The sequence below is a fragment of the Oryza glaberrima genome, chromosome 12 (genome assembly GCF_000147395.1).
Source record: "Oryza glaberrima chromosome 12, OglaRS2, whole genome shotgun sequence".
In the NCBI taxonomy this organism is placed as follows: domain Eukaryota; kingdom Viridiplantae; phylum Streptophyta; class Magnoliopsida; order Poales; family Poaceae; genus Oryza; species Oryza glaberrima.
The window spans coordinates 3,594,564-3,609,686 of record NC_068337.1 but is presented as its reverse complement, the minus strand read 5'-3'; the positions used below and the strand labels follow the sequence as shown (position 1 = coordinate 3,609,686).

Genomic DNA, 15,123 nt, shown 5'->3' with positions numbered 1-15,123 from the left:
ATCATGAACTTAATACTTAATTAATCATGAAACTAATGAGTCGTACGTGCGCGTGGATGAGTTCCTAACTTATGGTGCCGAACTCATGATGAAACGGAGGGAGTAATAATCTAATGCATACCGACACTGAAAAGGAGCCCTAATCGAACTCATACAATTCTTAACCAGAACAAACAAACTCCAATACCACAACACAGTCCATCTTGCCTTGCATGAACGAATTTAGCTGTGCAGACTAAAGTTCTCTGCACTCTGGAACTCTATTGTAGTAGCATCTACACAAAATAAGCGCAGAGCTTACTCTATTGTAGCCTCTCCATAGAATTGGTTAGGCATTAAGCAGCATACACATTTTCTAGTTAATGCTGGTTCTGTATTATCACATTTCTTCAAGACATCAGTATGACAGATGGTCATAAAGACCGTATAATATTAGCGATATAATGTGCATTCATACCTTTTTTTTTCCTACAAACATGAATCCCTAACTACTGTATACATCTCTCAACTCTGGAGACAAAAAGAAATTCAAAAAATGCAAAAGAAGCAAAGTGTGTTATGACAACAATATCAAACTATTTTCTTCTGTTATCCGAGCACTTCATCTTCATTGACATACCAACTAGGTACATGTCCTGCATTTGAGTTCAAGTCATTTGATTATCGTCAAAAGTATAGCCACAAAAATATCACCTCGTAGTACGAAAGTTTTATCAGACTATGTTAACAACAAAGTGAACATTAGTATGCAAGTCAGGATACTAACCAGTCTATCACAATTCACAATGCATCTGCATTTCTACCACCTCTCTTACTAACTAGTTCACAAAGTCGGCAAGGCAGTGTGTCAAGGCTCATTTCACGCGACCTTCCAAAGTTACCCAGGGTACCACACCTCCTCCATGCATGGTATTCTGCATAGGCTACGGGATCGTTTGCAACAGCTTTCACATATGATGCCAACTCACGGAGTGAGCTGAATTTTGAGGCATCTATAATAGAATTGGGAGGAATGAAGTCCCAGACATTGGGTGCCCCGAAGTATATTGGCACTGACCCAGCCTCCAAGGCATAGAACAATTTCTCGGTCACATAGCTTTCTGTCTTAGTATTCTCAATTGCAAGAACAAACTTGTAATGTGACATTGCGCAGTGAAGATGATCCCACCAGTGTGGTTTTCCATTATCATTGGTTGAACAAACTGGATACATGGATAATGCCATGTCAGGACCATCAACATTATTCAAGCATTTCCCGAAAGAGTGGTGCGGAACCAATGACAGGAAATCTTTTGCAACCTTGTCTCTATGAGGAAGACACCTTGAAGATGACCAGTAAATAAGTGCATCCTGACACCATACAGGAGATCAGCCATTGAGATGATTAAATAAACTTTTTTTTTAAAAAAAAAGTACTACTACAGCAGAACTGATTGTGTCTCAGAGTGTGCAAAAATAACAAAGCAATAGACATCCACAATTTCATATTTACAAAAAGCATTCAGGTATACCGGTAAGTAACAGGAGCACCTTAGCCCCCGCTGAGTTATGTTGTTAACTTGTTTTGAACACTACACACAATCGGATCTTGTTGGCAGTTGAAAATTGTATGAAGTTTAAAATAAAAATATGAGAAAAAAAATGAAATACAGAAAAAAAAAAGTATCGAAGGGAACAGCTCGACCTAAATGTGTGAGGTTGTGCAGCTGTGGTGCACTGGTGCCTGCTAAAGTCTTAATATTATACTTCTACAGTCAACTACGCACACTTAATCCTATCATGCTATGATGAGCAGTGAGCTAGCAGAGTCAGGAACAATGATGTCATGCGCCATGTTTACATAATATATTATTGCCAATACGCAATGAATGGAAAGTTAAGCATCATGTTGGGCTTACATTTCTCTTTTCAGTTGATACATGGTAACTTCGGCTAGTGTGGAATGATTTTCCAGCATATGTTACTTGCACATCATCTTTAGCATGGTAACCTATAAAAATGTCCTCGAAACCAGTTGGTTTCCTAGCAGCCTCCAGATCCAGATATACACGAAGAGGCAGGCCTTTCATTCTCTGCAAAACATGTTCAAGAATATGTTAAACTTGGAAATCAGAAAGATGTTAACATTTACTTTGTTTAAAACAGCATCCTTACATAAGTAATGAAATACAGTATCCTCAGGAAAAAGAGAACTAAACTACTAACGGAAATGGTATGTAATGGTTAGTAAAAAACCAATTGTATTTGATTCCATGATTAAGTTTTGTCAGAATTGTAAGCCTGTAACTCATGCCACTCAATACTGGCACTATATATGTGAATCCACAAATATTTTCGTGGAGACTCTTCATGCTGTTTTCGACAAGATGAAACTAACAATCATTGGGTTTTTTTTATTGTATTGTGGCTATATGTGCCTAGGCAGTTGTTGGCACTTCCATTTGGGCCAGGCAGGTCAACGGCTAGAGTCTTTTAGGAAATATATGTGGTGCATTAGACATCATTTGCCATATGGCTACAAGGTTCATTAGCACGACATACAACCATTTGCTGGGTAATAAGGAAGCATCAAAACTGAGCATGTCTTCGGAATAAGATGATCTGATCTCCTGCTGAGGACATTGTGCTTTTTCATTCCTGAATTTTGGACAGCCCTTCAGGGAGCGAATGTCAAAGAAGTGATGAAGGCAGGGGCTGCAACACAGCCAACACTACAGGATGAACCACTTCGGTGGCATGAGGCTCCTAAACACCAAGCCCAAAACGAAAACAGAGAGGAATACCATGCTGTTGCTTCTGACTTTATGAGAGAAGGGAACATCAACCAAATGTTGCTGATTTCACGTAACCTGGATACCATACAAGATTACTCCGTTCATCATGTGTTTGAGGGATAACTCTGGGAGAATGAACAGCAATATGTCCATATTTCAATAGTTAGCAACGCAATCCAAGAGTACGCAATATTTACAAACTAAGGGTGCTTTTGGATCAGTGAGACGCATTGCCTAGCCAGCAAAAAATAACTGCCTGCGGCTATAGCCCACGCAACAAGCGACCTGTTTCAAGTCTAGCTGAGGATGTATGACCCTCTGAAAACTACCAAGTTATTACTTGGCAATGCCACTAAGATACAAAAGCAGAAAAGGGGGCAAGCAATCTATAGGAATTAAAAAAAACTGGCACAATTAAGTAAGGTTGTTTCTCTAACTGATAGTACTTCCAGATATGCATTAACACTCGAAGAATTTTATTAAGGCCTTGTTCGGTTTGGAGGGGATTGAAGAGGATTGGAGGGGATTAAGGGGGAATAATTTCACACCACAGTAGGTGTGGAATAAATCCTCTCCAATCCCTCTCTCATGGGGATTAACCGAACATGACCTAAGGAACTTGTTAGTCCAGCTGAACTATCATCACACTCGAGCATTGCCCTTTTACACCTATAACACTGAAAGTGAAAAATTGCATTCGCGAATTCTTCAATTCCGCCACACAACCCTTACCAGATAAAGAAGTGTATGAATTTGTCCATAATTAACAGGAAAGTATGGAATTCACAGGAATTGACCAGCGAAGTGAGAATCCCAGTGGCTACCTGCGGCGGCGGCGTGGCGCCCTCGAAGAGCAGCGCGTCGGGCCGGTCGACGGCGGCGGCGGACTTGCTCCACACGCAGCTCACCTCGCACCGGCACGTGTACACCCCGTCGAGCGCGTCGGGGATCCACGTCCACCCCTTGACGAGCACCCCGACGTGGCGCGTCCTCACGCCCTCGCACCTCCCGCCGCCGCCGCCGCCGCCCCACCCGGCCCCGCCGGTGATCGACGCGGCCGCCGCCGCGGTCGAGTTGGCGCCGTACCCGGGCGCCCCCACGGCGTCGAGCTTGGCGCGGATGCGCGGGCACCCGACGGCGGCGTCCCAGTCGGCGAAGGCCGAGAGAAGCGACGTGAACGGCGACCGCTCGCGGGTGCCGACGGCGTCCAGCGCCGTGGCGAAGAGCGGCGGCGCCGGCGCGGCGGAGTAGGAGGAGATGGACGGGAGCTCGAAGTAGCCGGAGACGAGGAGGAGGAGGATGACGGCGGAGGCCAGCATCGGGGCCATGTAGTTGATCCGCTTCGGGAAGAGCATCGAGGTGGCGCGCCCCTCCTCCTCCTCCGGAAGCTTCTGGAAGCTTCGCCTCCTCGCCGGAGCGCGAGATCTCGGTCTCGGAGGAGGGGGAGGCGATAGGTAGGAGGATTCAGGATTAGGTGGAGTGGAATTAAAAGTTTTTCGAGGGGCTCTTTTGGAGAAGATGTCAGTTCGCGTATCGGAGGTTTATTTCAGCTACGGTGTTTTTTGCGATTAGGTCCTTGGAAGTTTGAGATTTTACAGTGGAAAGGGTGGGAGGTTGTCGCCGGCGGCTGCCGGTCGTTTACCAGGTGAGAATTACGATGGTGTTGACTTTGACCATAGATGGGCTGGGCCCTGCATTGAAAGGCCAGGCGGCCCAGGCCCAACGCCAAAATGTAGGAGTATTATTTTTTAGATTTTTCATAAACCTCCATCCATTTCAAGGTTGACCTCACTTGACAACTTCTAACTTGTAGCCAATGTTTGGAAATGGGTTTGGGATATGATTTCCCACTCCCAAAGAGTAAGTTTCAATTTTAGCCATCCATTCATCTCACCCCATTTCATCCTATCCCTCTATTCATTTTTATTTCTCAATCCCACCTCTCATAAGTCATAACCCATTTTCCAAACACACATGTAGAGAGAGTTGTACGAATTTATGCCTCTCCCTTCCCAATTCCTCTACCAAAATCCTTTTATACTATTTTTCCCCGTAGTTTGCAGAAAATCATCAAATGCAGAAATGTTTGCAACATCATCTGCATAACTATCTTAATAAAGAAGTGCATATAAGATGGTACAAGATGGGAAGAACAACTTCTTCCACTTTAGATAACACAATGCTATTACACCATGAAATACATACGTCATATATATATAAATATATAAATATATATATATATATATGATCATATGCAACTCGCTGCGCATCATGTGCACCTTCACTTGTCACCATTCTCCTCCTGATGATCACCCGCGAATTGCTCGGATGGCAGCAGCATCGCGAGCGAAGCATCCAGCTGCCCGAATCCGAAATCCATGGCGCCGAAGCTTCCCGCGGAGAAGAACTCATCCCCACCACCGGAGCCGGACCCGACGCCGGCGATCCCTTTGACGTCAAGAAACTCATCGCCGCCGCCGCCGCCCCACGTGAACTCCGGCTCCTCCTGCTTGTGGCGGCGGCGACCCGACGTCGGCGGCGGCGGGGGAGGGGGGAGAGCGGGGGCGTGGCCCTGGAAGAGGGCGACGTGGGCGAAGAGCTTGTCCTTGCGGGAGAAGCTGGTGCCGCAGGAGCAGAGCCAGCGGTCGCGGCCGCAGTGCTTCTCGTGGGTCTTGAGGTCGGCCATGACGGAGAAGCGCTTGGCGCCGCAGCGGCCGCAGACATGGCGCTTCTCGCAGTGGCTCCGCTTGTAGTGGTTCTTCACGCACAGGATCGTCTTCAGCGGCTGGAAGCTCGCGTGCATCCGGTTCCGCTTGCACCCGGCGTGCGGGCACGAGTACCTCCTCTCCGGCTGCGGCGGCTGCTCCTCCCCCTCCGGCGGCGGCGGCGGCTTCGCCAGCGCCGCCGCGCTCTTGTACTCGTCGCCGTGCCCGCGCATGTGCATCCGCAGGTTCGCGTCGCGCTTGAACCCCTTGCCGCAGATGCCGCAGAAGTGCGTGTGCGGCGCCAGGATCTCGTCCTCCTCCAGCTGCAGCACCTCGTACTTCTCCTCCTCCGCCGCCGCCGCCGGATTCTCCCTCGCATCCTGCTCGTCGCCGGCAGCGCCGACGCATTCGTCCATGGCGCCGCCGTTAGTCCATCCCTTGAAGAGCTCGTCGTAGTCGGGGCTACCCATCTGCTCCTCCTCATCTTCCCTGTTCATCTCGTTATTACGAGCCGAGCTGGAGCTCTCGCCGGCGGCGAGGCTGACCGCCTGTGCGGCTCCGGCCGCGGCGGCGGGCGGCGGGGTGGTGCGGCTGAGGAACGAGGAGTTCTTGAGCGACGGGAGGAGGCTGCCGGCGGTGGAGATGAGCTGGACGATGAGGCATGTCAGGTCGGCGTTGACAAGCTGCTGCTCCGGCGTCGCCGCCGACGACGACGAGGCGCGGCGGCCGGCCATGGATCGGATGACGTCCTTGACCTGCCGGATCTTCTCCTCGATGAAGGTGAGGTTGTCCAGCATCGTGTCCGGGCTCCAGTCCATGTGCTGGATGCTAGCCGACGGCAGCAGCTGCTGCGGCGGCGGCGGCGCCATGCCGAGGAGAGCGTCATCCGCCATGAACGGGTAGAAGAGAGGATTCATGGAGGTCAGGTTCGCAGCCTGATCGCGCATCGTGTTCATCATCTGGTCGCGATCCATTGCAAGCTTCTGAATAATCTCGCGTGATCTTTATTAGGAAAAGAGATGGCGCCTCTGAAATCTGCAGAGGAAGAGGAATCAAGATCGTTAGCCAGTTCAAAGATTGTTCTTGTTTTTTTTTCCCCCAAGAAACTATTTGATGTTATTTTTGCGTTGGTTGAAGAAGTCAAGAAACTGGGAACTAATTAGTAGTAGTAATCTACTAGATTATCAAGTGATGCAAGATTTGCAATCTGCTCCATCCTTTTCACTGACACAGTCAGCAATGCTAAAATGAAGTTTAAATCGATTTTTTTTCCCATAAACTACTTGATCAAGGTTCTTCTCTGAACGAATATGCTACGAATTAAAAGATACTACCAGCTTTGATCATTTTCAGAATCACTAATTTATTACTAACACAAGACAGGAGAAACCAACATCCTTTTTTTTTTTCCTAAGAACAAAGAAAAATTTTTGCATCTACTGCAGGCTGCAGGAACAAGATATCTTAAGAACCAAAAGTCTCCTTCTTAGTTCAGAATAACCTAACAATTCACCTAAACTTAACTAGTTAACCGTAAACCCTGAAGAAATTTCTACAAGAACAATAAGGAAAAGCCTTAGATCCAAGAACACCCTCTCTATCCTCCCAAGATCGCAGAAAACAGGGGAAACTTATATCCATCCAAAGTTCCAAACCATAATAACCTAGAACGAAACTGTCAACTGTACAAGAAGAAGCCAAAACAAAATCACCAGCAAGATGGTTCCAATCCAGCATCAAGCCAAAACAGAAGAAGCTTACAAGTTGCTGATCAGAGATCACATACCCAATCAAATCAAGCAGGGGGAATCACTCCCAGCTCGTCGCCATGGACGCCTAGCCGCGTCTCCACACCAAGAACAGCAGAAGAGGAGAGGAGAGGCGAGCGAGAAAGCTAGAGGAGATCGAAGGAAGCATCCGGGAAGCTGGGGGAGCTAGCTAAGGCGTGAGCTGTAGGTCAAATTAATTTGGGGGTGGGATGGGCTCCCGATTCCAAGATCAGGATCGAGAGAGGAGGGGGACGGATCGGTCGTCGATTGCCCATCATCCTATCTTAGTTTAGTCGGCTGTCAGTGACTAATTGCGAGGGAAATTGTTTGATTAGTCGCCTCGAGTCTCGGTTCACTCTGCTCGAGCAGTTGAGCTTGAGCTAGACCTCTCTGATTGTGGGTGTCGCAGCCTGATTTGCTTGCCGTCTCTTTGGTTGGCAGTAACGCAGGTGCTTAGCACATGGGAGCACTTGTTTATATCAGCTTGATTATACTATGGTTTAGTGGAGGGTAGATCAGGCCTTTGCGTGTGATTGTATTTGTTTTCAGACGGGGTCCTCTCCGTAGGGTTTGCAATATCACACGGTTACACCACGGTTATTGTGCGGTAACCTTCTTCCCGGTTTTTTAAACTTTATGATTTGTAACCTCCGGTTTTCGCGGTAATCGTGATACTATTGGGTAGAGATAGTCTTCACCAATATGGTAGTAAAGGAAAGTCTGCCTCTCCACTATTATGTGGCCACCGAGAACTGATCTAGAACTGAAAGAAAAATATGAGATTATTTTTAAGGGCACATTTGAAATACAGGATTATAGAAATATATCAACATTCATGTACGATAGCCAATCTATAGGATTTTGCACAGTCCATTTCTTTGTTTTAAATGACCTTATACAAATATTTCGCAAGAAATAAAATCATTCAGATTTTCTTTTAGGGCCCCTTTGAAACGCGGGATAGGAAAAACACAGGAATAGGAAAAACGTAGGAATTGAAGTTGTATGTTTTTCCAATCCTACAGAAATTAAAAACACAGGAAATAGAGAGAGGAGCCCTTTGATTATACCACAGGATACACTCAACAAAGGAAAGTTTCACAAGAGGTCTAACCTCTTGCTTATTTTCCTATGGAATTGATCATAGGAATGCAATCCTATGGAAGTTTTCTTATCCTCTCCCTATGAATCAAAGGGCTCTATAGGAATAAATCCTTAGGAAAATGAATCCTCCAAAATTCCTTTGCTAATCCTCCATTTTAAAGGGGCCCTTAAATCCTTTCAATCTCAAGGAGCCCTAAGATGTTGGTGTTTTTGTTACCTTATTTTTGTTGGAAATTTAGTGAGGTTCACTGATGTATCAATGGCCTTTACTAAGTTTAGTACTTATATTTACTTTACGCCATGCTATATATTGTACAAAGTTCCAGTTAGCAGTGTTCCAGTTAGCATCATGATATACATCATCAAACATATAGAAATTTCATTAAACCTCACAAAATCAAAATGAAACTTCATGAAACATGATCTATATTTGTTAAGTCTGGTATGTCTCGCTCATGTTTTTGTGATATTTCCCTCTGATTATATGAAATAACCTAGTGCAAAAGTAAAACTTATTTCCAAATACACTAGTATAAAGTGAAAGTATACACTAGACCCCGTGCAAAGTGAAACTAGATACACTATACCCAAGGTAAAGTGCAATTTGATCTTAATGTATGTTAGAAGAGACACATTGGTAGGTGTGCGAGTAAACAGTGCATGTGTGTATTTTGTGCAATTGAAAAAGAATATAAATCATTACAACAACAGAACAGTTTTGTTTATATGTACTTATGTTTGACATATTCCTTGGCTGTCAACTCCACACTGAGATTTATGCAACCTTCATGGCACAGGCAAAGTTTGCACATGGGCTGGTAGGCCTATAGATGTGGGGTAAGGAAGAAAGGGTGAATTGTAAGAGTTAGATAAAAAGAATTTGCTGGTGGTCAGTACATGTAGGGCACATGGAACTTAAGAAAATTTTGGTACACACTCCTGATTTTATAGTGTAATGTTTAAAATTTAGCGTAAATATACTTTAGAAAATTTACAAACTGTTTTGGACTTTTGACATGAGCCCGATGTCTTTTGCTGCTTTGACAACTTGCAGCAGCAACTATGACTACTAATGTTCAAGCGTACACATATTAGAACTAATATGTACATATATTAGAACATAGTGAACTATTAACCTATTTGATTTTAAAATTTAAAATGATTAGATATTATCCCGAGAGCAGTACATCAAGTCTCAGAAAAATACAACCACCAAAGCCAACCTACCTGCAGCAATCTACATGCAGTTGCTACCTCAAATTGCATATTGTGCAAATGTAGGACAACTAGGTCTTGCTAAAAGTGCTTTTTTTATGGTTGTGGATTGTAATCAAAGACGTGCTTACAAAAAAGAGTGAGACTTGTTATACCCATGGTTTTTATCTCTTAAAAAGATATGAGAATGACGGCAATACTAAAATAACAGAAGAAAAGTACGGTGTTATTGAATGAACCATAAACATAAACTCTCAGTGTAAAAAATCCCAAACAAAAATGTTATGCATCTAGAAAGTATATTTTAGGTCAAGAGATTCGTTATAAGGCTACAAAGTCACAAATTAGTTACAGCCTTACAGGTCTCATATACCACCGTTTTATGTTTTTTTTTACAATGAACGGACTTACCTATTGGATAGGGTGGGTCGGTCGGTACAGCTATAACCTGTGTCATCTTACACACCAGAACCTCTTCTAGCACTGAGCCATCCATATTAACCACCGTCTACTAACCCATAAACAACCCATCAAATTAATATTTTACTCCAGACTAGAAATGAGGTAAATTGCTCGTCTCTTCGTCCCGAGCCATCGACTATTCATTCGTCTTCATCACCTGTTGCTTGATACTTGTTCCTTCGCAGTATCGATGATTGTGCTAGTATACATATGTTGACGATGTATTGTGCACAGGCCCATCTGCCCATGGCCCGAAGCCCTAGCCAGCAACATGTTAGTGGGTTATGTATGGCTAAGCGACTCTATAATTGCATTCTATTTTTCTTTTTTGTCTTTGATGTTCTTTTGTACCTTAATTTATTGATTGCACTCTTATTCTCACACGATTGCAAAATATGAAACAGTATGTGTTATATTCCATTATTTTTTTCAAGCATATCTGTCATATCTTTATTTTAGATTTAGAGCTATGTCCGCCGACCATTTATCATGGCGTGCACCGTATCTCCCGTTATTTTGTGAAGCAACCCACGCAATCCCGCTTCCAAACCGCCAAGGCGTAAATTCTCAATTTCCCGTCTTCGAAGCGATATTTCCACTCCACTCCACGCAATCACCGTCCACCTGCCTCGCCGCGCGCCACGCGCGGGAACCGGACGAACACCCACCTCCCACCGCCCACCGCCCACCGCCGCGCCGGCCATGGCTCCCCTCCTCCTCCTCCTCCCCCCACTCCGCCTCCTCCCCGCCACCCGCCTCCGCGCCACAAGCCGCCCGGCGTCGCCAAGGCGCGGCCTCTCCTACTCCTACCCCAGGCGCGTCGCCGCCGTCCTGCGACAATGCCGCGCCGCGGCGCCGCCTCCGCCTGCTGCTCCGGATGCCGTGCCCCGGTGGCACGCGGCGCTCGCGGCTGCGGCGGGGCTGTACCCGGCGTACGTGACGGCCGGCGCCGCGGTGGCCGTGGCGCGGCCCGATGCGTTCCGGTGGTTCGTCGCGCTGGCGCCGGGGTCGTACACGTTCGCCCTGGGACTCATCATGCTCGCCATGGGCCTCACCCTCGAGCTCCGGGAGTTCTTGGCTCTCCTCCGCGAGAGGCCCCTCTCCGTAAGCACCCCACCCCACCCTGCAAATTTTGGCACTAAATATTTCTCCATTTCTAGGTGTACAATTCCATGGCAATCTTTCAAATTTCAATTGTGTCCTTGAATCCAAGACCCCAAAATTGTGACTGATCCAAAGGAAATAAATTGTGTGTTTTGGCCGCTGTAGATATTGTTTGGTTGTGCTGCACAGTACACCATAATGCCTGCCTTTGGAGCAATTGTTAGCCGGGTGCTGGGGCTCTCTCCACCAATATCAGTGGGACTAATTCTGCTAGGATGCTGTCCTGGAGGAACTGCTTCCAATGTGGTAAGATTCTCAAACTTGCTCAGAGAATATGCCCCATTTGAGATGGATCCTCGACTGAATTATTGCCGCGAACTGTCTACTTTATTGTGGAGATAAATTAAACATTTTGAGAAATAAACTTAACAAAATAATTTAGAACAAGTGGTCTAAGCAATGTAGTAGAATTTGTTTTTAAAGAAAATGTATTTTTAGAGGCGTGAAGCCAGGGGCGGACCCAGCCCAGAGGCAAGGCCCGGACCGGCCTATAGTATTTGTTTTCATAATATTAGCCCATGGGCTATTGGGCTTTCAACCCCAGGCCCCGTGCCATGGCCTAGGGTGCCCGGGGTCGGGGTCCGCCCCTGCATATAGCAAATAATACATGGCTCGACTATGAGTCTATGACCCGTTTTGTACTGAAGGGGAATTAAGGATCAACACTTCAACAGACACATAGTAGTGTAAATCAAGAACTCAAATGTGCATATTATTTGAATGTTCGAGTGTTCTAGCAATTTCACAGTGCCACAGTCCAATGTTGAATTTTAAATTTCCAACTAGGATTAAGATCAAGTGTGCTTTATGAAGGTATATCGACTATTTAAACGATTGATTCCAACAGTTAACATATGTTTTCTGAGTGCCAAGAAACACACAATTATCTAGAGCACCAAGTTATTTTTGGTGGTTCCTTTAGGTTATTTCTACATAAGACGTTCTGTTATTTTACTTTATCTTCTTGGCTTTATGAACCCTGAGCTCTCCAAGTATATGCTGTGTGAGTCAAATATGCATGATTAAACAAAGGGTCTCTCATTCAAGATAAAATCATGATGGTTGGAGGCAGAGTATCCCACATAGGTTGTCCATGTATGTGGATGATGTAGTTATGTTCTTCCTAGCAATATTCGGGGAATCGTCGGGTCTAAATACCAAGTTCGCAAAATTCTCGGTGTTTCTGAGCTGCCTAGTGTGGAATTGCCCCTGTGCTGTTCATGATTCCCATGTACCTTGGGTTGCCTCTGTATGAAAAGGCACACAAATATTTTGCATGCTGAAAAAATCATTTGTACCTGGATTTTCTTTGTTATGTATTGACCTAGTTCTTCCATATAGTGGTTCAGGTGACTTTAGTTGCTAAAGGTGATGTTCCACTATCAATCGTCATGACTGTGTGCAGCACTCTTGGTGCAGTGTTCCTTACTCCACTGTTAACAAAAATTCTTGCTGGTGCTTATGTTCCAGTGGACGCGGTGAAGCTTTCCTTAAGTACTCTGCAGGTGAAATTTATGATACCACTGTTCATTGTAGAATTTGAATTAGCTTTTATCTGACATTCTCTTTTCTGGTTTAGGTGGTTGTTGCTCCAATTCTATTAGGTTCCTCTATACAAAGTGCATTCCCATCAGTAGTTAAATTTGTTACTCCTTTTGCCCCTCTTCTAGCGGTCTTAACTTCATCACTTCTGGCGTGCAGGTTTGAGTTCTTGTAACATGTTATGTTATTGGATTTTGAATAGCTGAAACAGCACGCATTTTTAGTTTTTTTTACCATTTTTTTATTCTTATGGACAGCGTGTTCTCTGAGAACTTTGTACGGCTGAGATCAACAATTGCTGATGCATCATATGGGAATGGAGGCCTGTTTTCTGGGGATATTGGGGTTGTGATGCTGTCTGTCTTCTTGCTGCACTGTGCTGGTTTTGTTGTCGGGTGAGCACTGGACTGTTTGCTATAGTTATTTTTTTATATGAAGGAATTACATTGGTTGTGTGAATAGTAGAAATTTTTGTTTAAGAAAAACTGTAAGGGAACAAATCGTGATGTTTCATCCTTCCATTAATTCAACCAAAATGTTATGGATGCTTGTAGTAGTTAGTATCTACCATCCAGATTTCTGATTGTTTACATAATTTTACCACGCATAGGTACACGACAGCAGCTATAGGTGGTTTCAAGGAAAGACAAAGGAGAGCGATATCCATTGAGGTATGCAGTCTGATCGCTAATGCTACTACTAGTAATTTATCATCGTCAGAAATGCAGAACATAGCATTCCAAAGCTACCAATTTTCTATCATCATTAAACGTGGAGTCTTATTAAAATATATGAAATCACACTTCCATTTAGAAAATCAGATGGTTTAAATTGCTTCGGAGAGATCAACACTAAACGTAACAATATCTAGCCATTATCAACACTGAGTTACTAACCATAAAAATATCTAACCATTTGTTATAATTTAAACAGTTGCATTCCCCACAGTGTAAGTTTATTTCTCATACTACCTTTAAATATGTAGCATTACAAAACAATACTATTACTATGGCCTTGATCATATTTATTTGGTCTTTGTTCAGTTTATAACTGGCATGAATATAATTTGTTTCTGGATAGTTTTCTCCAGGATGATGAATATTATGCCTTTTTGGATTGCAGGTAGGGATGCAGAATTCATCCTTAGGAGTAGTATTAGCAACTGCACATTTCTCCTCTTCCTTGGTCGCCTTGCCAGCTGCACTCTCCGCTGTCATCATGAACATAATGGGTAGCACATTAGGTCTTGTATGGCAATTTATGACACCGCCTGATTCGAAGAACGAAAACCGTTGACTCGCGTGATGTATGACCTGCTCCTACTTTGTGTGGTTAATCTCCTGTCATAGTCTGCTGTAAGAAACATTAGAAACGTTAAAACCATGCCGTGTATATCCTCAACTTTCAGCCCTTCCTGATGTCAACTTGTCAAGTAGGGATTGTACATAGTTTTGGAATGTTGATTTTCTGAACTTTTGCTGATATACAGTCTAAAATGCACATGTGGCCAAATCCGGAACACTCAATTGTTGTCTCGAGGAATAAACGAATAATGCGAAGAATTTGGTAATGTATGCTGTGACAAAAAAAATAGAGGGAAAAAGGAACAAAGCTCTGAGTCCTCTGCCAAAAAAAAACAGGGACCACTCTGAATCATGTAGCATGTGATTCTGTACAATATTATGCTTTGAGACAGCCATATGCCATCAGTTTTAAATCCATGTATGGTTGTCAATGCACTAGGAAGCAGGGTGCAATGGCACTGGTCAAGGACATGTACCAGCATTCATGCTACTTATGATAGATTATCACCAAACATTGCATCACCCCACATGGAGATGTTGTTGGTTGGTGAGGTTCAAGGAACCCTTGGAGCACATCTCTATCTTGTTTTTATGTTTCCACACACAACTTTAGATATGTTTAGTCTGTATATGTTGAGCTGAGATAACTCTACTGGAACAGCTGCAGAAATTTTATTTACATTTTAATATCAGAATGATTTTCCTTTTTTTAATCCATGTTAGTGGCTAGCAACTTTGCATGATAATTGATATGGTCAGATTTGAAAGGAAGCTCCAGGGCACATGTTGTCCAGAAGAAGCTAATCATGTGTTGAATGAGTCATAAGGTTTTTACAGGTCAGATTCTATCGAACATTTCTAGGTGAAACTCAAAATATGAAAAAATATGCAAAGGAATATCAATACCACCTCCGTCCCAAAATGTTACTACCTAGTAATAGATGCTCATGTCCAGATTCGTAGTATAGGATGTGTCACATATAGTAGTACTAGATAACAACATTTCATTTCGAGACAAGTATAGTAGCTGGGATGGGATGACCTGATGACAGTCTTTTACTTGCCTTTTCACTTTGTGTCACTG

The 15,123-nt window shown here is 44.2% G+C and overlaps 3 protein-coding genes across 3 annotated transcripts; 1 reads left to right on the top strand and 2 right to left on the bottom strand.

Moving 5' to 3' along the window:
* Positions 1-403: 403 nt before the first annotated feature.
* LOC127756925 (alpha-(1,4)-fucosyltransferase-like) lies at positions 404-4,298 on the bottom strand. Its single transcript, XM_052282313.1, has 4 exons — positions 3,599-4,298; positions 1,899-2,072; positions 767-1,350; positions 404-635 (listed from the first exon to the last, which is right to left on the bottom strand). The coding sequence occupies exons 1-3, from the start codon at positions 4,127-4,129 to the stop codon at positions 781-783; spliced, it is 1,275 nt and encodes a 424-aa protein (XP_052138273.1). The 5' UTR covers positions 4,130-4,298; the 3' UTR covers positions 404-635; positions 767-780.
* Positions 4,299-4,841: 543 nt separating this feature from the next.
* LOC127756442 (zinc finger protein STAR3) lies at positions 4,842-7,710 on the bottom strand. The gene is made up of 2 exons (XM_052281775.1): positions 7,266-7,710; positions 4,842-6,514 (listed from the first exon to the last, which is right to left on the bottom strand). The coding sequence occupies exon 2, from the start codon at positions 6,451-6,453 to the stop codon at positions 5,056-5,058; it is 1,398 nt and encodes a 465-aa protein (XP_052137735.1). The 5' UTR covers positions 6,454-6,514; positions 7,266-7,710; the 3' UTR covers positions 4,842-5,055.
* A 2,869-nt stretch (positions 7,711-10,579) lies between these two features.
* LOC127757249 (sodium/pyruvate cotransporter BASS2, chloroplastic-like) lies at positions 10,580-14,153 on the top strand. The gene is made up of 7 exons (XM_052282732.1): positions 10,580-11,133; positions 11,299-11,439; positions 12,543-12,698; positions 12,773-12,894; positions 12,993-13,130; positions 13,346-13,406; positions 13,858-14,153. The coding sequence occupies exons 1-7, from the start codon at positions 10,732-10,734 to the stop codon at positions 14,029-14,031; spliced, it is 1,194 nt and encodes a 397-aa protein (XP_052138692.1). The 5' UTR covers positions 10,580-10,731; the 3' UTR covers positions 14,032-14,153.
* Positions 14,154-15,123: the final 970 nt, after the last annotated feature.